The sequence below is a fragment of the Amphiura filiformis genome, chromosome 12, assembly GCF_039555335.1.
Source record: "Amphiura filiformis chromosome 12, Afil_fr2py, whole genome shotgun sequence".
Lineage (NCBI taxonomy): Eukaryota > Metazoa > Echinodermata > Ophiuroidea > Amphilepidida > Amphiuridae > Amphiura > Amphiura filiformis.
In genome coordinates, this window is record NC_092639.1 from 23,368,746 (window position 1) to 23,396,081 (window position 27,336).

General features: G+C 35.8%; 1 protein-coding gene across 1 annotated transcript in view; it reads left to right on the forward strand.

Moving 5' to 3' along the window:
• LOC140165955 (uncharacterized) overlaps window positions 1-23,972 on the forward strand; it is a 351,538-nt gene extending 327,566 nt beyond the window's left edge. The window contains 7 exon segments of the mRNA XM_072189295.1: window positions 2,547-2,831; window positions 5,024-5,194; window positions 11,022-11,064; window positions 12,721-13,106; window positions 15,071-16,179; window positions 16,182-16,497; window positions 18,354-23,972. Of these exon segments, the coding sequence (XP_072045396.1) occupies window positions 2,547-2,831; window positions 5,024-5,194; window positions 11,022-11,064; window positions 12,721-13,106; window positions 15,071-16,179; window positions 16,182-16,497; window positions 18,354-19,003 (2,960 nt within the window). The 3' untranslated portion in view covers window positions 19,004-23,972.
• The last annotated feature ends 3,364 nt before the right edge of the window (window positions 23,973-27,336 follow it).

A 27,336-nucleotide genomic window follows, 5' to 3' on the forward strand; every position in this document is an offset into this window, starting at 1 on the left:
CTTTAATAAAAGCTAACACCCTTTATATCAATTTAGTTGATACCTGGTTTCTCATGTAATTCCCACAAGATAGCCAAAGAAGGTCATCCCTGAACTTCTCTGGTTGCATATAATTAAATTGGTAGTCTTAACTTTCAAATAACAAATGCATGAATCAAGACAATAATGGTAGTCACTATAGATTGGCACTTCCATTCATTCTTGTAGTAATACCATGAGTAACTATCCTGCTATATACGTCTAGCCCTTTTCTATTCACAGATTATCCATTATATTTCTTTTGTTCAAGGTTCGTTGCCCCGACCATTACCTAGAGTAATGGAGGTGGCTAGCTGCCCAGAGACCATTATCAACACAATAGCTCAAGATAACGGTCTCGGGCAGCGAGCTGAACAAAAGGAATACTAGGACATTCTAGAAACACTATGGAAAGGATCACAACATACATGTAGAATCTGAGTTCGTTACTAGTCTCAGATAGACTTAGAAAACAAATGCATTTACAGCTCAATTTAAATGCAAATGTTACATGGCAAGAGAAAATTATAGAGGGCTACTGCAGTCCGTATAACATTAACAATACTATTTTATAGAACACCACACTGGTGCTCAATTAATAAAGATAGTTAAATTTATGCAAATTAAAATTTAATTAGCATAACGAGGTAATACTCATAAATGAAAAGTAACCGCTACGTTGAATGTATACTCAGTACATATATATAAACTTGCCATTAGTTTCTAGAAGGGAATCTGTCTTTATCCTTGCCCAACCCAAAAAACGCTCAACGGTCCATGCTAATTAGCTACTAGGCAAGAACCCCCGGGATAATATACGACCAGGGGAGCTTCGCAACTAACCTGCGGTACTCATTACAAGTCAAGAGGATGGGAGTGCAAAGCCTTACTGTGACCTACCCATAATGGGGAGCACCATTGGGGCGCACATTCAAATATCTGGTTACTCACATTTTTCGAAGATATAAATTTGATGGTGTTGAAACCGTAGAACAAGCGTTGACAACTCTTTGCATTATTCACTAATCATTTGAATAACAACGGTCACCGGGTGATTACACTCCAGCGGATTAATAACCTACCAAACCACTTCAAATACAAATGTAAATTGAGATCAATAACTTTTATTGATTTGATAATGCTGGCGTCTGAGGTGTTAGTGTTTTTAATTCAAGAAAGTACAGTTTGGCATTAAACTTATTTTTAAACAATTATATCATAGTGCACTTATGGTCCACATAAAATACATCTCGACCTTTGTGAATGCTAAACCCAGTTAAAAACTACACCAATTAGGTTTATGAATGGGCCATTATCCACTTCTTTACGCTCAACCAATCAGCAAGCTCTATAACTGATCACTCTTCACTAACCACACAAACCAATCAATAATACCCACTTGAAAATCCCTGGCTGGTCCCTGGACTTGCCCCCAAGTTGCCCAAGGAGCTGAAAACACTGGGTTGGAAACCCTTATTTGGAAGAGGCTGTTCGCATTTTTCCTTGTCTTGTATGCCAATCAAATTTGGACACCAATGAGATTGTTAGAAAATCTTGATTGACAGCTCCTACGAAGAGTGTAGCTCAAAGGGTTTGGGCGGGGCATGCCCCTGAATATAAGCCATTCTGTGCTATGGTCACTGGCATTTTTGTTTGTATTGAAATAACACAGGGACCTCTGCTTTGGAAAAGTATAGAATTGAGTTGCAAAAATGTACTGGTTGCAGCTTTCTTTTCTACATTTTCAAATGAAATTTGAACCACAATCAGATGATAATATAATTGAACATGTGAGCCCCTACGAAAATAATTGGCTGGTTATTTTTTGCACAGTGATGCTAACTAGTGGGAGTCCTATACCTAAACTGGGTGGGCACCAGCAGAGGTCACAGGCCTATTGAGTGGGTTGTGTGGGCAGTGAATAGGGAAAGTGGACAATAAGTGCAAGATGTATACATATTTTGATGCAAACAATTTAATTTTGCTACTTCATTATATGTAAGATAAGCGGTTCAAAAGCGGACCATTACCAGAAATAATGGGTGTGTTGTTCATGACTGGCTCAATGTTAGTTGGTTTGAGGTTTCGACCCTATCGGGGTCTCAACCTCAAACCAACTAACATCTCACCAGTCATGAACAACACGCCCATTATTTCTGATAATGGTCTGTTTCTCACCCTTTATCTACTACTTAAAGAGCACAACTGATATTTTGATGGCTTCAGGCAGATGGTGTCCACCTAAGTAACATCCGAGACACTTCAAAACATTAACATTAAATTCATCCCCTTACAAATTACAGTAATATGCATTTTCAAGTCAAACTCCAGTTTTTGTCCAGTTTTTGTTCATTATTTGAATAATCAATATGTCAGTTGTGTCCTTTAAGGGCAGAATTAATCTTGTCCAAACGAATGCACCCAAACTACTTTAGACCCATCTGCTTCAGCCTGTTTTGCCTTTTCTAGGATTTGGCAAATAATGTAACTTTTTACTTACATCTGATATCTTTTCTATCCTAACTCAGGTATGATTCCATCACCCCCAAACAATGTAACCTTAAGCATAACAAAGCAAGGGTTAGTGCTGACGTGGGGAGCACCGGTCCAATTCTCCAATCTAGTGGAACATTATGCAGTGGAATATCGCATCGACGGACCATGGCTAGTCCTCGATGATCGGATAGATGCAAAGCAGAGAAAGTTGCCGTTGTCAGGGTTGCAGCCCAATACTACATATCAGTTCCGTGTCTTTGCTTTTACCCCTGCTGCCTTCAGTGACCCAAGTGAGGTCATCACAGAAAATACAGGAGGTAAGAATACTCATCTTATGACCACATTGAGGTGAGAAATACCAGTTTACTACCCAAGTGAGGTCATCACAGAAAATACAGGAGGTAAGAATACTCATCTTATGACCACAGTGATGTCATGTGAGAATATAGACGGAAAAAGCTTGGCTGGCTAAGGTACACCCAATGGTGTGCTGTCCCGGTCATGTCTTGGGATCAGCCGAGGGGTCTGTGGTTCAAAACAACACTCAAGAAAACAACTTTTCTCTTCACTTTCTTTCTTTCTTTCTTCCTTTTTCCTTCTCTTTCTCCAAAAGCACCAGAGCATTAGAGTGAGGTAAATTGCAACAAAATGAAGGTGGTACAAAGTTAACATGGGACTAACAGTGGAAGAGTGATGATATACAAGTGATAAGAGCCCAGTTATAAAATTGTCACAAAAAATGGACCAAAATGACACAGATGAGCGATGTTGTTGTAGATTGATTAGTACTTGTAGATTGACTAATACCTATCATTAGTAATATGTTCACTATTAATGTATTTGAGAAAAAGGTTGAACCATACACATATGAGGATTACAAACAGTCAAGTAAACATGATAATTTTGGTTTTGTGCTTTTTTTTATGATAAAGAATGACCTGCTGGTCTCATAAAGATTTTATCTGTATGAGACTCAATAGAACTGGTCTTGTCTGTGATGATTATGTAGATTTAGGCCAATTAAGGCACTGCAACTGTATAGAGTTGCACCAGGGAAGAACAGATTGGGAAGTGTCACTCTATGATAAAAGTAATAAAACTATGGAAGCCGCCATTGCCCTGCCATCGCGTGGCGGACACGGCTTGCTGCATCAAGGTTAGACTTTTCCAAGCCTGCTACAGTGTATTTTTTAACAAATGTTGAACAGCTGTTTTTAATACTTTTAATAATATTTTTAGCGCATCCATGAACTTAATTTATTCAATACATCAAATCGACCAACAATCCCGCTATCCAGGCCAATATTTATACAAGAAAAATAATGTTTCAATCACGAAAATTAACCTTAATTTCACACCTACACATAAGACTTGCTGATAGTCTATTCAGATATCGTTTTCAAGTTCGAGGTGATTGACCCCCGATGATTGACAGTCGGGAACGCGTACTGTTATGCGTAGTCATGGTGTTGGGCATGTTCGGGGGTGCTGGCGACCGTGGACTCCCTTTTTCCAAGATGGCGGCCTCCATGCGTGTACCGGGGGTGCTGGCGTGGAACCAGAACAACAGCGGGAATCGCTAGTTAGATCTAGCTGGGATGGAAAAGAACATGGGGGATCAGCGAAATTTACTGTCAGGGGCCTGGTTGCACCCCTGTAATCCCTGATTTTCTGTGAAGTAAACATGGTAAAAGGCAGTGGTCTATATAAATTGCTTGTATATATCCTAATTTTTTTAAATCTGCAAGTGTTACTGACAAAATACAGTTCATGTTTCTTCTTCTCACCCATTCAACATTCATTTTAGTCTTACCATCACCACACAACATACAGTCATGTCAACCAAAATCAAAACTTCACACTTATAATACGAGCTATGGCCACTGATCAACCAGTTTCAATCTTAATTAAATCCCATGAAGCATATTTTTAATGTATATTGACAAGTTCACGTTAGATTTGCACTGTTTTTTATTTATCAGCTCGCTTCGACTATATTTATAAATATGCATTTGATCACCTCCGCACTGCCATAACAGCTTGCAGACAAGTCTGAAAAAGTGACCTTTGGCACTGTGGGTGGTCTTCCTGTGCATATTTGAATACAGATGTGGTAAAGCAACACCAGATTATGCAGCAAAATTGTCTATTTTTTCCACTATCATTATTATATAAACGTTTCCATCAATGAATATTTTTTCCATCATCAAATACTTTTAAGATCTTGTTTTTATAACATCACACATTCAGAATATCCCAATGTGTCATCATTTTGCTATTTTGGTTATTGCTAGGTTAAATTTGTCTAAAAGTTTGTATCCTTTTCTGTATCGTGATCTATCACATGAGGAGGTGGTCACACTTTATTGTCTTGGTATGTCGGCACCATGGGTCATGTGTATTTATAAATATATAGTCAAAGCTAGCTGTTTGTAGGAAAGATTCACAAGTTATTGTATCTTTGATTTGAAATGTTTATTTCATAACCAACTTCATTTTTCTCTTGCAGATATATCCATGTTTGCTCCCAAGCCTACGGGAGCAGAATTTGGAGGTCCTCCTGGCATCATAGCAGGCATTATTGCAGGCCTATGTTTTCTACTACTAGCACTTATACTTAGCATTATAGCAATATGTATATCACATAGACGACGCAAGAAGAAGCGCCTTGTGTTTTTTAGTGAGTATTGGTCATTTATAGGATCTTTACAGATGAATATCAATGATGTGGTTTGTGCAGATGGATTTTGTATCACACAAGTAAGAATTACCTATTGAGGAGGATGTATTTCAAGCTGTGCACATTTATGAAACAATCAGCTTGCATTATGGAAATACTGGATATCTTCCTCAATGGGTAGTTTGTAGATGCAAAATCTGTTCTATTTATTGTACCACATAATGAAAATGAAAATCATTTCTTTGTAAAAAAACTACAGGGATGTATGCATAAAGAGAAAAACAGCACACTCAAAAAAATTGAGGTTCTTTTGGGCATGGTGAAATAATTCAGAGGTACACTGTATACCCCTCCATGAATGACACACAAACACCGGCATTGCATTCTCCCAGTGGAATACTGTGTTGTCAGCGTAATTAAAAGGCTAGAAATTTACCACTCAAACCATACCAGGTGAAATGAACATAACATACTTTATAATCCATTTGCCAGTTGATGAGTGATTTGGCCAATAAATTTTGAAATAAGTCAACCGTAACCAAGTTATCAAGTTAATCAAGATGGAAGGAGTTAAAGAAATTTTCTTGTGTAAAGGTAAAACATATGCTTATAACATTAGGGAACAAAGATATTCCAATTTTGTCCAGTTTCCCAAAAAAGCTTGGATGATGGATGTGGATGATTAGCCTGATTTGGTGTTTGTTAAAGGTTGGGAGGCATTTTTGATACCAACATGAGTTATCATCACTTTAAAATGATACAGTAATTATTTTAAGGCTAATAATGATCACCATCAGGTATCAGTCTAACTTAAGCTTTGTTTTGGTCCAGAAGCCCACCAAAATAGCTCGGAAGGAATTCAAAGTTATGAATTAAAGTGTAAGTGATTGTGTTCTTTCAAAGCAAAGGGGAGCAACTGTCAATGTGTGGAGATTGATGATGTAAATTAACACATAACTCACATCAGGTGCACTAACATTATAAATTAATTTTAATCATGATTCATAAAGGTGAATGGTTGGATTATTAGCTACTTTCCTACAATACATCCTTTTTGTTCAATGCGTACATCATCATTGTTTTATCAAGAAAGATGAACAAATATACAAGAAGAATTCAAACTGCCACTAGATACTGAGCTGTATTTTCTAGGAAATAGAGAAAACTCAGCTGATAGGCCATTTCAGAATTTCCAGAAATTCTTTGTTTGCTAATTCGAAACTATGTCATATCAAATACAGGTGGACATGCTTGATGCTACTGTGCACACTTGAAGCACACACGTAAAAAGATTAAAATAATTATTGTAGGGTTCCATCCACAACAAAGAAAGTTGAACCATAGAAAAGTAGTATACAAGATATGTATTTTTATCCATTAGATATTATCAAAATCACCAGACTTCATCCATTTTTGTTTCTGTACAGGAATATTTTTCAAATCTTAACTTTCATCTTTACCGTTATCAACTACTTTCCCCGGGGGGCCACTGTAGTGGTGAAGGGGGGTATCAGGCACGTCCGTGGACTCTCAAAAAGCACCCTAAACAAGTATTTCCGAGACTGAAATTTTCACCCCTAAACAAGTATAAGTAGCACGATTTGCTACCCTAAACAAGTAGTTGTCTTTCCCCCAACCCTAAACAAGTAATTAATGCAATTATTACCCCTAAACAAGTAAACACACAGAAACAGGTGCTTTTAACCCTAAATAAGAAGTTGCTGCCTTCAAAAGCTTTTTTTCGAGGATCTATGGTGTGTCGTAGTAAAAAATATGCAGTGACTCTGCATAGCCAGGGTCTGTTCAAGAAACATGTTAAAGCTTACCTCACAGGTCATGCAGTATGTCCAATATTTTCAAGATTTTGTGCCAATAATTTCCCTTTTTGGATCACAGGTCCAACCCTTTGGATTGAAATATTAGAATTTATTTTTTGGGATTGGGATGTACCCAATTCTCCACTTTTCCAAGATAATTTTGAACTGCAAGTCCAACGCAAATGACGAACATGGCGATTGCAAACCACACAATTTATATGAAGTTGGAAGACAAACACGGCCAGTCTCGCTTGGTCTATTTCCTAATTTCGCCTCCATTTAAAACATCCTAGAGCATTAATTATCATGCTGGATTTAGTGGTAAATCCAACCAATATCCTGAAACTCATTGATTTATATTAAAGGAAAGCCATCAAATAGTTCCAAATTATTGAATCGGCGTGTTTGTAAATACCCCGGTAAAATTTCACACATGTCAAAAGTTCGTTCACACAGCTTGTTTACAAAGTTCGTGGTTGCTTTGTTGCTCCTTTTGATCTTGACCAAATTTTCTGGGCTGGAAGCTATCAAGACTATCATGAATATTGATGAGTTTAAAGAGGTTCAGCCAATTGGAAAGCCTCTTTTATTTTTCCTCATATTGACTCCACAGTTCAGAAAAAGGCATAACGCATACTGATTGGTTGTATATTCTGACCCGGTTGTGACCTTGTCCGGGGACCTCGTGTTTAGTATGCTAGCTGGGCCAGTAGGGATCTATCATCACGGACAGCTGAAGGATGGCTTTTGGAGTGTAGCATTGAAGTAGGGAGAAGACCGCAGACTTTTCTTTCACTTTTCAAGAATGAAGGAGAAAGCACAAAATCCCAAACTTGGCAAAACTACCCTAAGTACGTAAGAGCTCCAAAAACATTTTACATGAATTTGATACCCTATTCACGTTACGCACGTAACGTGCCCCAGTCTGAAAAAATACCCTTTTTACGTAAATTTACGGACGCGCCTGATACCCCCCTTCACCACTACAGTGGCCCCCCGGGCCACTTTCACTCAAGTTTTTCTTTCTTGTTTTTTTTCTAACTCTCTCTTGTACTTTGCCTCTATCTCTTACTTAGAACTCACAGTCTTATGATATCCGCTTCCTTAACTGTCTCAAATGACCTTTAACTATGACCCCTATATCACTTGACCCTTAACCTGATTATGGAAATAAAAGTGGAAGAAAGAAGGTAAATCGCAGGATGTGGTTAACAATAATCTTGGGCACCTTTGAATAATTGCAAAGAAATAACATCACCCTTTCAAAAGAGTGAACATTTTTTGTATGATTTTTTTGCAACACGAGTTTCTAGCATACATGTTCACATATACAATACATGTATGCTAGAAACCTAATTGAGACTGACATGTCAAGTTTGTAGGGCTACCCCATAAGCTTACAGCTACATAGCTGTGAGTTTGAATTGCAAATGATGATTAAAAGGAGCAAATTGAATGCACTGTATCCTGCTATTGATAATATTGACAAGTTTTAGGGAAAAAACAAATAGAGACTAGAAAAATGGTGCCAAAATATTTCAGATATTTAAGACCATGATCAGTTAATTTTTTTTGTTATATTGCTGATATCATAATTATGTTAAATTTTCAATCAGCCTAATTTATACGTTTGGCTCACATAGTGGCAACCGCACACTGAGTAATGTGACTAATTTACATATCACTCAATAACGCATGTAGACACCATTTTTTGTATCAATTTGCATTTGGCCGTTTGTGCAAGAACAAAATATGTACTACTTCAGTTGTCAGCGCATGTGTTTTCGTTTTTGGTTTCTAACTTATGCATGAATTGTTGGCTTCGCATGAGTGAAAATCACATGGTGTTAGGGACATAGTTTGGTATGTACAGGGTCAAAAGTAGAATTTCAAAGATTGTTTTTTTTTAGGATGAGGTACTTACAAGTATTTGTATTTTACTAGTTTGGGTGCCAGAGCCCTTTGCATCTGGATTAGGTTTGTAATAAAATATATTAATGTAACAAATTCAACCTGGTAATAGATCCCAGTTTTTCACAAGGCTCATAAAACATTAATTTACATTAGGCCAAAAAAAAAGGTTTGTCTCAAGTCCCCACATTGGATTTATGGTGCACATCTGCTGGAGAAAAATTGCACATGTATTTCATAATTTTCATTTGATTTTTATGAAATTTTTTCCAATAAATGTCATAAAAACTCAACCCTCTGCCCAGCTTGCGGTGTTCTAGCACATTAGCGTTTGGTATTAACAGATTTATGTCAACGTTTTAATACAGAAAATAGCCTAGATCGCCCTTGCACAACACATATCTTGATCTGAAATGTGTATGTGATTGCTTTCTAAGATGATTATATTTTTGGTGGTGCTCTTTCAAATCTAGCAATTTCACTCTTAAGACTGTTGATAGAATGGTAGCGTCCACAGTCATCATGTTGGATGAGTCGCACATTTTAAAAGTAAAAATACATTATGAAGGGGTGGGGAAAACTGTGAGATGTTTCCACCACAAGTCAAGGGGGGGGTTTGATTTTGCAGCAGAAGATTTGGAAGACATTGTGTGCACAAACCCATGCATCAAACTTGACGTAAATGCCAACACTTTAGTTTCGATGGTACATCAAGCTTCCAGCAGTGGTTGTCACAGTTCACCAAAAGTTGCTCCCTGCTAGAGTCAGCATTATGCTCGGCATCAATGATGAAAAAAACAACTCAAATAGTAGGCCAGCATATTTAAATACAGAGCATGCCAACATTAAAAAATATTACAGTAAACATTGCTGATGTGAAGAAAAAAATGCATACCACATTGGATTTTAAATCAGTGAGACAAACCTATTATTTTTGCCTTATATAATATATCAGAGGATGAAATATGCACTATGAGCTCTGTGTAAAACATGAATGATTACCAAGGTGACCCACTACTCTAACAAATGATTGGATAGATCATGGATTTGTACATCTTTTTTATATTTGTTTGCTTTCCTTTATCGCTTTCGGATGACTATTTTTCCGGACAACTAATTTGGGTATAGATGTGGCTGATTACAGGCACCAAGTGTTATACTTTACTGATACTAAAATATCCGACACCAATCCGTGGCCGGTAGACACTTAATAATTATCACACTCTTCTTTAAACACTTTTTATTTAGTGTAAGTTTTCTGCATTCAGTACTTACAAAACAAACCTAAATAATCCAAAATTCAAAAATTTCATTTCAAACAGTCTGTTGCTAGGTAACTGTATTTATAATCTTCTGTAAACCATGTCCATTTTCTGTTTAATTTGGAGTTACACTTCACTTTCATTCCTAGTTTTTTTTTATTTCTTTGGTTTGGGAACCGCCTTTTTTAAAAATTTATTTATCTTTACCAGTTGTAATGATAATACCTTGTTGGTATTGTTAATGGTAAATATTATTGGTTAATATTATTTTTAATTTGCAATTTGTGTTTATTATTATTGTTGTCATAGGCTTTGAGCTTAGTTTAAAAAGTGTAATAGACAAATGCTCCCAATGTGTCAGAAGTGGTTATTTTTATTTTTGTGACAGTTTTTTTGGTGCTTATTTCTGTGCAAAGCTAGTAGGAAAGTTGTGTAAAATTTGTAATTTTGTATTATTCAGTGTTAAAACAGAACTTTTTAAACATTCAAGCTTTTGATAATTCAAGCTTTTGTTTTCATAAGTTTTAAATAGATGTTTATTCCGTTCCATATTATTTGTTTCGACCAAAGTGTAAAGTGTGTCTCTTATCCTTGTGTGATTTGGTTTTTACAAAACATAAAAATCATCTTTTATATATGTGCATTGAACTTTCCAGTCAAACTTTTAACTGTTTGTCTTCTTCTTGCCAATTTTTGTACAAATACATATTTAATATATTCATCTTATCTGATTGATGTCGATCAAATAATGGTAGTGTTTTTTTTTTTTTTCATTGGTTTTACTTGCTTGAACTTAGATTGCTAGCATTTGTTTGTTTGTTTCTGTTTCCTCCACAGACGTGACATCACAAACTCCCCAAAAGCTGATTCATTCTCCTACGTAAGTTCTCCCTCTCGCATCATGGAAACTAATCTTTTTAAACTTGGAGCGAAAAAGAAAAAAAAGCATTTCATTACGTCTGTCTTCATTATATTTCAGTTTCTCTTCTTGTCATCAGCTTTTTATTTTCATATCAAAATTTGTAAAAAAAATACTGAAAATTTGCATTTTAACCAGTATTACCATCGTGGCTGTTGCCTGAATGAATGTGCTACCTGCATGTTGCCTGATTACATGAATTCCATTATATTTAGTGATATGCATTTATTATTATTAAGGTAGATGGTGTATATAAATGGATGTTTTTATGTATGACTGTCATGCCATGATAGGTCTGAAAGAAATAGTTATAGTGTTACTAATTTAAGCCTATTTTTATAAGTTTTGTAAAGGATTAGCTGATTTACAGTGTATGGTAACATCAGTCTCCCCAGATTATTTTTATAGATTTCATAAATCTTAAAACATTTTCAATAAAGCATGGAAGCTTTTAGTATCCCTGCCGCAGAGAATGTTTAATTGATAGAAGATTTCATATTATTTTTAAAGGTTTATTAATGATACATCATTGTTTTTGTTTTATGATTTAGTATATTTTTGAGAAATGTTAATCGCTACATAGGTTTAGCAGGATATGCTTATATAGCTTTGCTTGAGTTTTTAAGTTACATTACCATGTAGTCAGAAGTTATTGAGCTCTTCTTTTTGAAATCTATCAAATGCTACTGACCCAAATGAACAAAATACAAGATATTTTGTATCATATTTTTCCGAGAAAGGCAAATATCATATTGCACACTCCATACTGAAACCTAACTCTATACTCTTAATTAGCCCCTATACTCTTAAACTCAGCCCTACCCTTGCTTACATGTAACTTTAAACTTGCATCATAACTCAAATCCTTAAACAATTGAATCAACGGTGTTCCAGAATTATGTCAGTGCCTCTTGGAATGGTAATCTTTCAATCTATCATGCTCCTTAAATGCAGGAAGCCTGTTGTAATATTTCCCCCTCTATAAATATCACCAATTTAAGATTACTATTGTTAAAAAGTAAATTTATTTGGTTTGGAATCACTCAAGTTTGTTCAGCTTATAAAAGGCAAAAATTATTTGGTTTTTGTTAATGAGCGCGTCAATAAAGTTCCAACGTACGCTTGTGTAAATTTGCATAAGTGTGAGCCAGTCACGCAAGTAGGGCAACTAGTGTAAGTACTGCGCCCAACTGCATGCATGCCATTCTATATATCAATACACAATGTTACAAGTCTTATTTTTTTCCTATTATAAGCCAAACAAACTTTATTCCAAGTATAAGCCAAACAAACTTTAATAGCCACCCTCATTATGAGATTTTTTCTTTACGTCTTTGCTAATGGTATTTGCCTGTCTGCAAAAAATTTTATAAACCAGATCAGTATGTGTAATTTACATTTTGTTAACATCAAGTAAAATGATGAACATAATGTAACAGTAGCCTTTACCAAATGAAGCTCAAAGACTCTGCTCAGGAAATTTTTAAAGGTAACAACATGAATATGAATTGAATCAAGTTTTAAATATGACATCTTTTAAAACATTTAATGCAAAAAACTTTTGAATGACAATATTTTGTTTAATAGTACCATATCTTGGTATGTTTATTTTTACAGGCCCAACAAGAAGAATAGTTCACGTTTACGATCAGGCCTTGCCAAATTCAAACTATTCAAATTAGGTAGCAAACAAAACAAGCATAATAAATCCCAGCATCCATCGGCCCGGCGTGGCCTATACCATGTAAATAACAACTCCAACCACAACTCTCCAAACGGCAAAATACCCAACGGCGGAATGGACAAGAAACTAAGTGACCGACTACTATCGCGGCTTCCTGGACATGCTGCCTCATATCACGTAGACATAGATTTGTCAGGTTCATCAGCTCATATGAGTCGAGGTGGGACTGAGCCACGGTTTGCATCTGAAGAGGCGTTGGGTATTGAAGACTTAGGCATGACAAATGTTGTGATGCATGACCCCGACTATCAACTTCCAGGTATGTGAGACTGTTAGGTCAAAGGTCAATACATCGGCTTCATTCCATAGTGTGTAAGGTGGGGCACAGTGAATAAAGAACTGATAAATTTTGTAAATCAGATATTTATTATATTTTTTTTACTTGATAAAATAAATAGATTTTATCTTTTTATAACTTTTAAAAGAAATAATGACATACTGTATTTACTCTGTTAAACGCTCCCCTTCTGTTAAATGCCCCCATCAATTTTCCAGCAAAACTAATTAATTTTAGCCATACAATGCTGAAATTTCCATTTTATCTTGTGCAAGTAAGCTTACCATGGTCCACACAAAACCTGGAAGTGAACCGAAGTCATTGATCGTAAGCTTACCTAACAATTCTTTTTGGAATTATCGTTGTAAAAAAGACCTAATAGACTCCCCCATTTCAAAAAATGCCACACCCCATTTTAATAGAGCAAATACAGTATTATTACTGACAAATTGAAAACAACAAGTACACGAGCCAGTACGTCAGTATGGAAAACATGCAAAACACAATACCCTAACCTTACGCCCTAACCTTATGCCACCTCAGTCACCATGCAATCCCTATGGCGTTACTTTATGCCAGCTTCATTCCATAGTGGCGTAAGATGACCTTAACACCACTATGGAATAAAGCGAGGAGATACGCCAGTATGACAATGTTTTTATTTTGCTGATATTTCTTGCTATGGAAACAGAATTTCACTTTGTAACCATATGTCAAATTTATTATTTTATTATACATTTTGGCTGCTGAGACTTAGCAAAATGAAAGAGAAGATCATTAAAAACATAATTAAAAAAAATACCAATAATCAACTTACACCACTCTATGGAATGAAACCAACAAATTAAAAGGGCATTTCGTGATCCACAGCCTCATCCCCACACTTTTCTCAAAAAAAGTTGAGATTTTTATATCACTGGAAACCTCTGGCTACATAATGTTTATGTACAAAAGATTTCTTGCAGATTAATTTGTTTTACAAAGATATTGTGAAATTTGTGATATTGTGAAAATTACAACACTGTCTATGGAGCAGTGTTATACATAATAATCATGCATAACTTGCAAATGCAAAATCGGAATCAACTGAAATTTTGGGAATAAGCTTTTTTCATGGATATCTACTGAAAAATGTCATAAAAAGTGGATGCTGGGATCACAAAATACTCCTTTAATTTTAAACCAAGTTTCTGTCAGTGGATTATTTTGATTTGTTGATCAATTGAAAAAGGGCTTGCCATTTCAAGGGTTGATTTCCAGTCAACTCCAATTAGGCTCTTCAATTTGCAGTCCACACCCCCTGTGGAAGATGACTCCTCAATTCCCCTCACCTACCTATCCATTACGGGCCCTGGGAAATTATTATTGAAAACCAGTTGGGATTTATGCAATTTAGTCCATATTTTGGAAATTTTGTTTGGAATTCCAAAGCTTCCACACTCTTTCTGTTGTTTTGGGATGAAATTTGTTTGATCTGGAATGGCTAAAACTGATCAATTTATTTGGTTGGAATTCCAAAGCCTCAAAGGAGTTGGTTTTCAAATGGAATAGTACATTGTGATCTGTTAACAACCTGACTGAAAACTACTGGCTTCAGAAATGCACTCACTAAATTAGAATTAGGAAGGTATACATTTGAGATTGTACCCATTTGAAAGTTGCCTCTCACTGGCATTTTTCAGTGGGTGTCAAGGTATAAACAATCATGAACCTTTGGCCATAACAGTGTAACTATTTGTACTCTCAGCGAATTGGTGAAGTCTGTGTATCATAGGGCACATCTTTAAATTGCAAGCATTTGCTGAGCTTTTAAAAATACTTAATGGTACTGCTCCTTGAGAAAAATAATTTACAGTTAACAGAAATATGCACACAATTCTACAACATAAACATTAGAGTACAATTCTGCAATCTGTAACATGCTTTCATACATGTTTATTTTACAGATGATGCCTATGCCTACAGAAACAACACTACTTCAGATTCAAACCTTGCAGATGATACCCAATCAGAAACAAGCTGCCCTATGCAAGATGACAGCGAATCGCCGATCAGGCCACAAGACACTGATAGTGCTGGTCGTGGAGATTATGTGTATTACCACGGCAGAATGTTCATAGCAGGTAACTCCACAGATGGGGAGGAAACTAGGGATGATAATTTGGAAATGGATGTCGGATTGGAAAATGCAGCCTTAGAAGTGGATGAACATGGTATCAGGATAGTGCTGGGTCAACAGTATAGTGATATACCGTTGTCACAAATGCGTGACGCACCACCTCCAAAATATCCAGATGATGCCAAAAGCCGCTATGTTGATATGCCTACTTCAGACCAAAACACCTCACCAATAAGGTGGGGAAATCCTACCAAAGGTGAAGGCTCTGATATGCAATTCACAGATGATGATACACAACAGTCTATTCCACGACAAAGCACTACTCGCGACTTGTTGCAACAGAATCGATCCAACCGTAATCACAATCCAGTACGGTTCAGTGTCCAATCAGCTTTGAGTACAATTCCAGGATCACCACCTGATAAATCTGTAGACTCAGGGATGGAGTCTTTTAGAACTCCACAGAACAGGTCTCCGCATAGATCTCCAAGCAGAAGCCCTGAAAGAACTCCACAGTCTTCCCAGCACAAGCCACATGTATCGCCAAAACCACATGTCTCGCCAAAACCCCATGTATCACCTAAACCTCATGTATCGCCCAAGCCAAATGTATCGCCCAAGCCAAATGTATCGCCCAAGCCTAATGTATCCCCTAAACCTCATGTATCTTCTACAGCAAGGCAAGACTACGGCAGCATGTATGAGTCTTCACCACGTAATGGAAATGTAGCCAATGATGTAAATACCCCACAAAAACAAAGTCCAGTGTATGGAGTCAGGGCCACACCTGAATTGAACACTTTTCGCAGTCCTAACGAAGTGAAACAAAGTAGTCCTGAGAGAAGACTACATCATAACAGCCCTGAACGCTGTCCAGACAGAGTGCGATTGTACAACAACCCCACACATTCCCAAAATGACACATATGGATGTAACCCCATGATCATACTTATGTAAGTGTACATGATGCATTGAATCCAAGTCCACACACCAGCCCGGTTAGAAGCGGACTGCACATTACTAATGGAAGCACAAGTTATCAGAGTCCAAGAGAAACATCTCTTCTAGGAGTATCCCCTGACAGAGATGAAGATGAAGAGAGTCCATACCATGTGCAAAAATTATCACCAGTATGGCAAAGACAAGATGCCACCAATACTCTTGGTAGACGTCATGACAGAAAGCCACAGTCGGGAACCTCTGACAGAAGGACTACACCAGAGAAAGGCTCTTATTCCAGCCCCTCAGGAAGAGGTGGGTACTAAACTCATAAAATAAACTGTGATCAAAAAGTAAAATTAATTTCTACATAAATGTAGCAAATTAAAAAGTTCTATAAAGCAGGGGTGTGAAATCTCCTCTTTTAAGCTGAATTCCTCTTTTTTGGAAATTTCTTTGAAGCAAAATTTTAGCTTTTTCTTTCATTTTTAGCCCATTTTGAGCATAATCAGTGCTTTTCCTCTTTTTTGAACAAAGTTCCTCTTTTTTCAATAGAGGTCACTCACACCTCTGATAAAGATAAATTTTATGTACGTGTGTTTTGATACCATAATTATCACAATGTGAATTGTCAACTATCCATAAATTGAGAAAAGGTCAAATGTCTTGGACTTCATTTTAAACATGCCAACATGGCTCAAAGTGTCTTAAACATGCCGTAATGAGCCCATTTCCTCAAGATTTTATCTGTCTTTTTTTGCTCTTTTTTAGTCTATTTTACTCATTTATCAAAGTTACATTATCTCCTGAAAAACAGTAAATATATAGTGAAATATATATTCACATTAAGTTATGGGTTATTTCAGGAAAGGCTGGATCTTGATGTTAATTTTACATTTTTGTAAGTATAATAAAGATTTGCATGTCACAATAAGTTTGTATTCAACACCAATTGGAATGAAAAAGACCATGCCATGATACTAATAGTTTGAATTCTTTCATTCTTATCTTGACCAATTTGGAGCAATCTGATATTAATAAGGTGGGTGTATATGATCTTGACATTTGACCCTAAACTTAGTTTGTTGCGTGTGATGTGCAGATTTTGTTGATTTGCAGCAAATTTTTATAATTTTGATAAAAGGCCTTTTCACTATGTTGACATTCCTATAAAAATGAGTTTTTGTTTGTGCATGATGACATCCCGCCATGACATTCTGAGAGGCAAATGAATTTATCTATTCCCACCATGGAGGTGATTTTGCTTATTTGTATGTTTAGTTTTTAAGTTGCATTTTGAATACCAGTTTTATGTCTGCCTGCCTGCCTGCCATTCACTGTATGAGTGTCATTATTTGATGAAGGTCATGATATCTTTAGCTATCTTCGACCACACCTATCGCTAGAGAATCGCCACTATCGTCTGACACATGTTATACTAGAGGTGCACACACTGCATCCATGTTCCGTATGTATTGTGTAGTATTGTGGGCTTCCCAGTGGATGTCCACTTGAATCAAGGCTATACTTCAATATGAAATTTCCAAGTGAAATCTGCTGATTGTGTTTTATGTTTGAAATATGCATGCAGATTGCCCCATATCTACGCATAAATCGGAACAAGAGTTTCATAAAATAAAGAAGCACTACCTAGTACTGCCTTTCTTACAGAGCCCATGTTTGGTTAATTACATGATATAATTTCTGAGTATAACCAATTACTAAAATATAGCTTTTAGGTACCTCTCATCAATTTAAGCTTAATCTTTACTGACTATTCTTACTGATTGACTCAATACATGATATGCTCCTCTTTTCATCCAATCAAAGTAGTTCTTAAGAGGTGGATAATTAAGAAGTGCCCATGGTTTAAGAAAACTACCTTGGCAGCTTTGGATATTATTTAAAATGGGTGTGGGCTCCTGTTGTGCATTGTGAAAATTATCGCATCACATCTTTATAAGCATGCATGTTAGTATTACCGTTATTACTTGTCATTCTATATAAAAGGTTTCTGTTTATTTTTGTTACAAGATATATTACCTCATATTTTTATGTGACACTGTGATGACTCAATACTGAACTCAACTATAAAATATCATTTTAAAGATGTTGTTTTTCATAAAACCAGTTAGTTACAATGTTTAAAACAGTATATTTGTCTTTTGCAGGTTGTTTGCATTATTCACCCAGTCCTCAATACCAAGGGAACCCTATAGATCTTCATCAAGGGAGAGATCCTGTTGAGCAAGTACCAAACTATTTGCTAGACTCCAACGCAGCAGACTACACAAGTACTGATGACTCAAGCTCCAACACTAGAACAAGTATAACCTCCTCCACAGACAGTTCCCAAGAGTCTCTGCCTCAGACATCATGGGTGCCACATGTAAGAGACTTAATATCACCTTACAGTCATTTTTCTGGGGTTAGTAGCGGATATAGCAGTCACAACACATCTCAAAGTACAGCCTCACGAGATCACATAAACAATATACCAAATTTGAGCGAAGTTCCAGCACATATTGAATGTGCAGATAGTTCTTCTTCAGACTACAATATACCCTATGTACAAGGGGATGAAGAATCGCAAGACGACTGTGAGTTTAACTCCGGACATATGGTGACTGAACTAATGAGTGCTTTACAAAAATATTATGATGACCCGCCAGAGGTTACGGTACCCCATAACAGAAAGTCTGAGAAACTGGCTAACATGGAGGCAAGGTGTGCTGAACTGAAAAAAGAAATGCAGGAATTTCAACGACAACAAAATCAGACATCCAATGGGAGACAGTCTAGGTCTCTGTCAAGTGTATGATACAAAAGTATGATCATGAACAAGTTGAAGAGATCAGATGCAATATGTGATATATGCAATAGCTGCCTTGTGTGTTTTTCATATTAATATTGTTATTTTTAGTAATGAGATTCCTTTGTAATGGCTAATTAGTGATTTGTGAGGACTCCAAGTGCAGTAAATGCTGTATTTTAAAGCTGATATCCTTTTTAAAAATGCAATATACAATTTAAAAAAAATCAAGTACACCATTAATGAACATAACACAAGGCAGCGCATGGTGTAGGCTATATCACATCTTGTGCCTGAACTCTTCAATTATTAACAGAGGAATATTTAATGAAATAAATCGTTATTAACAGGGTAATATTTAAAAAACTATCAACTAAATCAAAATGATTAACACCTTGTAAAGAAAAATATAAGTGTAAATGATGCATGATGGGAATACAAAATGCCAAATGAATATTATTTTATGTAATTATGAGATATCTTTGTAATGGCTAATTAGGGAGGATGCCAATGCAGTACGGTAAATGATGATGATTAACACCTTGTGTACAGAAAAGAAAACAGTCTGAACGATGCATGATGGAATACAAATGCCTAGAAAAATAATCATAACATAACAGGCACTGTGTTTTGCCTTTGGTGTGTATCATAACATACCAGGCACTGGCTTTTGCCTTTGGTGTGTATCATAACATAGCAAGTACAAATGTACTTGATCCTAACAAACACAAAACGTTTACATGATACTTCCAAAGGAGCACACAGGTTACTAGAAAATCTTTAAATGTAACATTTTCAAAACAGTCTTGTGACAAAAGAACAAAATAATGTTTGCTAAAAATTATTTTGCATCATATTGACAACTAAAACATATTATTTAGAATATTTAATTTATTTGAACTTAGTATTATTACTAAAAGTTTGATAACAATAGAGCACTTTGGGATTTGCTGTTTTGGGATTCAGTTCAATATTCAGATAATGGCCTCACACCAAGTTGACTCAAAATTTTAAAGATTGGGCATATATTTCAGCGGGCTTCTTTTTTTACTTTTTGTTCTTGTTTTCCGTCTGTTTGTTTGTTTTTTAGACCAAAATGTGGTCAAGAAAGTTGGCTATAGGAGTGATAACATTTTTGAATATATATTATGTTTGGAAACCTTGTCCTAACATTGCTTATTGCCTTTAAAATCATTGCAAAAGTTATGCAAAAGTTTATGTTAATATAAGGTGCTTACTAATTATTGAGGATGATAATATTATGTTACAAAAATGTTGGGACCACAAGTCAAGATGCTGATTTATGAACATGTATTATTACAGTATCTCTCGTCAATTGAGTGGTTGCAAAATAACATTGAATGAAATGTGAACAAATTATTTATATATTTAATTTAACCTAGAGGTGGATGTCACACTCTGACAGTACTCCAAAGACATGGGAAGTCCTAAACATTATTTATGAGAATGCAATGGTCAATGATATAAGAATGATGTGATCAGTATTGTACCTGAAGAATTTCATCAGGACTATCAGCAGAAAAATGGGTTAGTCCATTTCAAACTCCCCCACTGGAGGCTGAGGGGAGGGTATCCAACTACCAAACCAATACCTATTCCTGTTTTCTCAAAAATTATGTATAAGAAACTATGTTTTAACGAAATATGAATGTATAAGTTCAAATATTTTGACTTTAAAGACTGTAAACTGGACCACTTGATTTCTGAAACTTTAAAACTTACATAATTTAGGAAGGAATGGGTGCATTTTATGAGCTTGCTAGCAGCATGTAAATCTGCCAAAGATATGTGACATTTTACCACCATAAATTATTTTAGAACTTACCCATTTTTAGAGTAATCCTGGATTCCAGTTTGCTAAATTGTTGTTTTGCAGTATCCTAAAAATAAATAAACTTGATGGTTTTTGTAAGAGAGCTACATCAAGTTATAGCCCATTATACCATGTCACATGCATGAAATTAAAATGTACCGGTACACAAGGATTGGTGTTGTTATAGCATTCAGTAAGTTAATTATAATTATAATAACCCCTGTGCAATATTACTTTCATTTATACTGTAAATACAAAGTTTTTGTTATATTTTATTGTGCTAATTGCTAACCAATTATTATACATGATTTTTTTAATGTATTTTGTATATATATTGCAACTAAATTGATGTATTTGAAAATCTGCAATGCATGACATTATACAACTATTGGTTGTAATGATTTTAATAAAGTGTATCATGAATATTAATGAAAATGTTTACATTTTTGTGACATTGTAAAAGAATATGTTCAGGAATGTGTCAAAGAACTAAACCATATTTTGTGCTAAATATGGGTGGTATGTAGGAGAACAAGTTTGGGGTGGGTGTTGGCACTCGAAAATGCACACTTTGAAGTATTACTAATTAGGATCTTTTTATAATAAAATATTTTCAATTTCTGTGAGTTTGTTGTTCAGAAATGAGAACGCAAGGGATTAAGTGAGTTGATCTGTAACTTGGCTTAATTATTACATTTTTGCATCAATACATCTGATTTCAATATGGGTGGGTGGTAATAATGGGTGCTGTCAATCACACTCATATCTATCAATAAAGGCTGGATAAGTCATAAATATGGAACACCTGTGTTTGAAGTGGTCAAGCTCCCCCTCTTACTCATGTGTGACCTGCCACCACAAAATGAGGGTAAAGTCGCAAGTTGGTAGTTTTCAAATGCCCTGGCTATTGCTTTGGCTGCCTTTGTTTCCTTTGTGAATGACCCATTATTACCCCATTCAAAAAGGACATACAGACATACCTTTGGCTTGCAACAGGTACACGGCAAACAAAACATCAACTAAATCAGATTGTATGTCTCAAAACTACTAACTTGCGACTTTTCATTGTTGCAGGTCACATGTCTCTCATTGTACATGTAATAAGTAGATTTTACTAGGCAGGATAGACCTACAGGTCCGAACCCAAATATGTTGTTACACTTATCCATATTAATGTGACACTTTAATGAAAAAGCCTTTTAGACTTGCAAAGCACCATACAAGTCTCTCTCCCCTTCCTCTCCCCCTCAAGTTTCAGTGTTACCGGTTTCTTTTTAGGTCATCCGAAGAAAAGACCTTATGGCATCATGTGTGTGTGTGTGTGTCTATCAACAATTATGTAAGGCTTTTTGGTCTCATATGAACAGTTCAAATCTCGTGCAACCAAAATGGGGTCATAGCTGCACTATGGGACCCCTCATCCATTGGTGGTGTTCAAGGTCATATACTGATGTCAATGGTCATTTGAGGTCAACTTGTAAATAGGCTGAAAATCACAAATCTGGTCTCACATGAACAGTTCACATCCAACTGCAACCATTATTATGTTTTGGTGAATCCAAGTGTGTGGAAATATATGAAATCCAACACATAATAATGATACTCTCATTCCTCTCTTCTTTCCTCTCCTCTCACCTATCCTCACCTCCTCTCATACCCTCTCTTCTAAGCAATTTGTAAGGTCTCTGATGCCTTACTTGGAACCTTACAAAATCCTTGCCAAAAAAACTTTCTTGAGGGTGCAATATTTGGTATACATGTTTCATGATTATGGGTATTTTTGCTGGAACTTGATGAAACTTGTTTAAGGAGTATTTTGAAAAATAAATAAATTGGTATTAACATGTTAACATTTGTGTACAATAACATACTTGAGTGCTCCCTTCCCCCCCCCCCCAACAAGTTACAAAAACTATTCCCTGCAAGTCGGCCCTCCCAAGTAAAAACACAGTAACTGCTTTGTAATTTATCAGCAGATACTGCATTTTATTTTGCAAGTAGACTGAATCAAACCTATAATCAGTGTCCGAAATAAGGAAACTATGGAGGTTGTCCTGAGGACAACTAAAGCATAAATTCTGCTTGTCCTCAAAACATTTTGGTTGTCCCCCAAATGAGTCATATTTAAGAGGTAAAATATAGTGGTTTGTCCAGAGGATAAGTACATATCTCAATATGGTTGTCCCCAGTGATTTTTGGACAAGAGGATAAGTGCTTATTTCGAACACTGCCTATAATATTTTGCAGTAAACCTTTGACGAGAGCATATTTTACCTGTACATTACATATTTACTGCGTTGAAATGCACTTGTCTCTGATTGGCTGCTGAGGCAATCTGCTGTTGCAGAGTGTAAATTTATGAATGAACTTTGTGCCGGACATGTTGTTAGCTCTGGCTTTGCAACATCACGGTAGTATGCGCTCGTCAAAGGTTTACTGCAAAATATTATACCCCTAGGGGTGAACACCAGTAAATAGCCCCATTGACTTTCTGTACAAACAGAGCAACTCAGTTCTTCAAAACTTACCCTTTCTGCAAGTTGAAGGTCAGATGAAGTCATCCATTGTAGAAATTATATACGGAGTCTAGCATTTTTCCCCAGAAAAATGCCGACTAGATCACCCTATAGCCCATACAGCTTACACCACCTCACGAATAGCTTGGTGTTTCTGAAATGTAACACATTTCAAAAGTTTAGCCAAATCATTATAAAAAGTCGGATCCTGCTCATTTTTCACAGACAATCTATTTCCCAGGCCTAAATGAGGATTAAATATGAACCAGGGCCTAATAGTTGGGTTTTTAAATTTTTCTAAAGTATTAAATTATGTTGTGTTGCAAGTTTCCTCGTTTGAAACACTGATTTTTTTCTCCCAGGGTGTAGGAGACTTGTATTTACTGGTGTGAACTCCTAGGGTGGTGGATTCTAATGCCTCCCTAATAAAAATACAGTAACTGCTTTGTTATTTACTGCATTTTAACTTTGCTGATCTTTGGCTCACTACCGGTTGGGGAAAAGTTGATGTCTACTTTACAAATACAAGCAAAAACAAAGGTATATTTACAAAATAATTGTTGGTTACTAATTAATGCTTTATATTTTAATACAATGTTTAAACATGCCAATAATGTCTCTGCGTGTTTATTTAGTCTGCGTCTTTTTCTTCCAAATCATTTATCAAGTTGATAATTAAAATCTAGTCAACTGGACTTACTATTTTTGACTGGCGACGTTTCACATCCTATCCTGGATGAGAATATACACAAATATTTCCATATCATTTAAACATAACATTTGCATAGCTCATTGATATTTATTAATTTTGATACTAAGTCAGAACAAATCGTCAGCCTACTACAATAATTGCCCAAGTCATTTTTTTGTAATTTTGAGAACAAAGAACAAAATATGGTTCAAACATAAAGTCTTGCCATCTCGCAGAGAATAATATTTAGTGTCTATGGTGACTGGAAAATCGCTCACTAGAAATTGAGTTTGGGCGGGTGGTGGCGAGCAAGAGCGATCGTTCACCTCAAACGGCAAGGCCTGAACATGCATTTAAAAATATGTTTCACCAATCTTTACACAAGAACACATGATACTAAGTTAAATTAAAGGAAATAGTTAGGGTGATTACATATAACTGATGCATGCTTAAACCATACTTTGTACTTTATTCTCAAAATTACAAAAAATTGATTTTTAAATAATAATATTGAATGGCGTATCTTCGTGTGATACAAGAAAATCAGGGAATCTTTTGGATAATTAAAACCATAATGTGTGATTTACTCTACAGCAACACCCTCAATTTTTCTTGAATTTCTATTTTTTGCATATAATTGTAATGCCCAATGAAGTACTAAAATAGTGATATATCATGTGAAAGGCTAAGCCTTATGTGCAAAATTAGTTTTATTCACCAATTCCCCTATAAAGTGCTACTGTACCATCAGCTACAGTTAAGTGGTTAGTTGGTTTTCTTAGTTTTACCTCATTATTTTGGCTTAAAAATGATCATAATACATAATAACATAATTAAAATTTGTTATTCAAGTGACACTTGCCAGTATATGTATGATAATATGACACGTGCAATTCAGAAAAGGTTCTGGCGAAGAAAATTTTCCACCAGTTCTTCCCTAGCAAATACTGTGTGAATAAAGTTCTGTCTCGTCGCATTGAAAATTTTTGGGTGGGGGACCTGACCTGAGAGCACATCAGACACACCAAATTGCATTCTGAATACAAGGAATGTCCTTTGATTTTTTTAAAATTAGCAATATAATACAAATTTTATGGCAAATTATTAACAATGTACATAAATTTGCAAGTTAACAGTCCTCTAAGTAAGTGTGTTTATCTGGGAGGAAAAGCCATCCATCATAATGCAAATTTTGTTACCTTTCTTATTGAAGATATATATGAAGTTTTCCAAAAGACCTAGATATTTTATTTCTTTTGAGAAACTTCATACTTGAATACAAAACTAAATTTTCATATGATAATAGTTGGATTTTCTTCACGGCTACATACACTTTAAGAGCTAATCTAAAGCCACCCAAGACACTCAAGCATGGATTTGGTGGGGAAACGCCCGTTTACTTTGAGAATGGTTTTGCCAGCTCTATTTTGTAACCTGGTCAACTTGGCAGCGTTTCCCCACACAACATCACAGTAATCGAGATTTGAGTGATGGGAGGACTAAAGACTGATACATGGTATTTAATGTGTCATCTTTTAGAAAAGTCCTAGTTCTATTAAGAACTCCAAATTTTTTACTTACTGAGTTCTTTACATGATTTATGTGAGCCCCCCAAGAAAGTGATTGGTCTAGATAAACACCCAGAAATTTGAAACAGTGTACCTCATCTAAGACTTCATTTTGTATCTTCACAGTAAAAGCTTCAGAATTTCTTGCCATTTTGGCAATTGTTCCAAACAGCATAACCTTAGTTTTTTTGACATTCAATGTAAGTTTATTTTTATACAACCATTTAGCCACTTTATCCATTTCATGAGTTTGGATTTCAGCAATCTAAAAGATGCACCCTGTCCCCTGGCAAAGATGGCTATCTCATCTGCATAGAGACAAACTTTAGCTCATTTCCTGTCAACAAGACAAGGTAGATCATTAACATAATTATAAGCTAAAAAGCAAAGGCCCCAAGATGGAGCCCTGGCACGCCAAAAAGGACAGGGAGCATATCAGATTGGGCATCATTTAAATTTTGACCTAAATATTAGTGTGCTCACATAAACCCCAAGTAGCTGTGACTTGATTGTTTTTTTACTAGTCACCAAATAAACTAGATGATAAAAATCTTTTTCTGATGCAGATTTCGATGATACATGCTGTTATGATTATGCTTTGAAGTTTGCACAAGGATTTGTTTTTTTGTGTGTGTGCCATCAAGATCCCAACTTTTTTCTTGGTTTTGTGGTGTTTATAATAGGTAACCATTTGGTATTTCAAAAAATGCAAAATGCAGGTTGGGATGATGATGGCACAAGATGTTATAAATGCACTTCCAAAGTTTATCATTTGTAAGTAAGGCTCAGAGATGCTGAAATTTCACAAAACAATTTTCAGCCGAATGAGGGCACTGTGTAACAACAATAATGGAATTTATATAGCGCCTTAGCATAAAGTATGAACAAAGTGCTTTACAATGATTTTTTAAAGTACAACTATAATACGGTACTACATCTTAGGCTACAATAAAAATGTACCGGGTACAACTTAACTAAAAATCAATTGCAGTTTGTCCACTTTAAGATGCACCCTGTCCCCTGGCAAAGATGGCTATATCATCTGCATAGAGACAAACTTTAGCTCGTTTCTTGTCAACAAGACAAGGTAGATCATTAACATAATTATAAGCTAAAAAGCAAAGGCCCCAAGATGGAGCCCTGGGGCACGCCAAAAAGGACAGGGAGCATATCAGATTGGGCATCATTAATTTTGCAAACTTGGAGACATTCACTTAGGTAAGACCTAAACCAGTCAAGCTCCAAACCATTTATTCCTCTCTTGCTCAGCTTGCTAATAAATAAATATATAAATAAATAAATTATGTACCCAAATATGGAGATTGTGATACAAAATAAAATAAGACGTTCTCTAAAAAAGCATATTGGTACATTATATTAACACATGTTTACAATATGAGCGTGCACAGCACCCTCGTTTTGCTGAAATTTTAGCCCCTCTGAGCCTTACAAATCATAAACTTTGGAGGTGCATAACTTCTTGCACCATCATCTTCCCACCTGCATTGTACATTTTTTGAAGTACCAAATGGTTACATTGCAAATCTTGATGGCGCACAAAAACAGCAAATCCAATGTTTTGATGAAAAGCACCCTCGTGCCAAAGCATCATAATGGGTTGAGTCCTCATGATCCCTAGTTCAAACAACTCCATGTTTCATTTTCCAGCTAAAGGTTTTTTTTAAATTTTGATGGGCACATATTTAGTTAATAGAGGTCAAAGGTCAAAATTA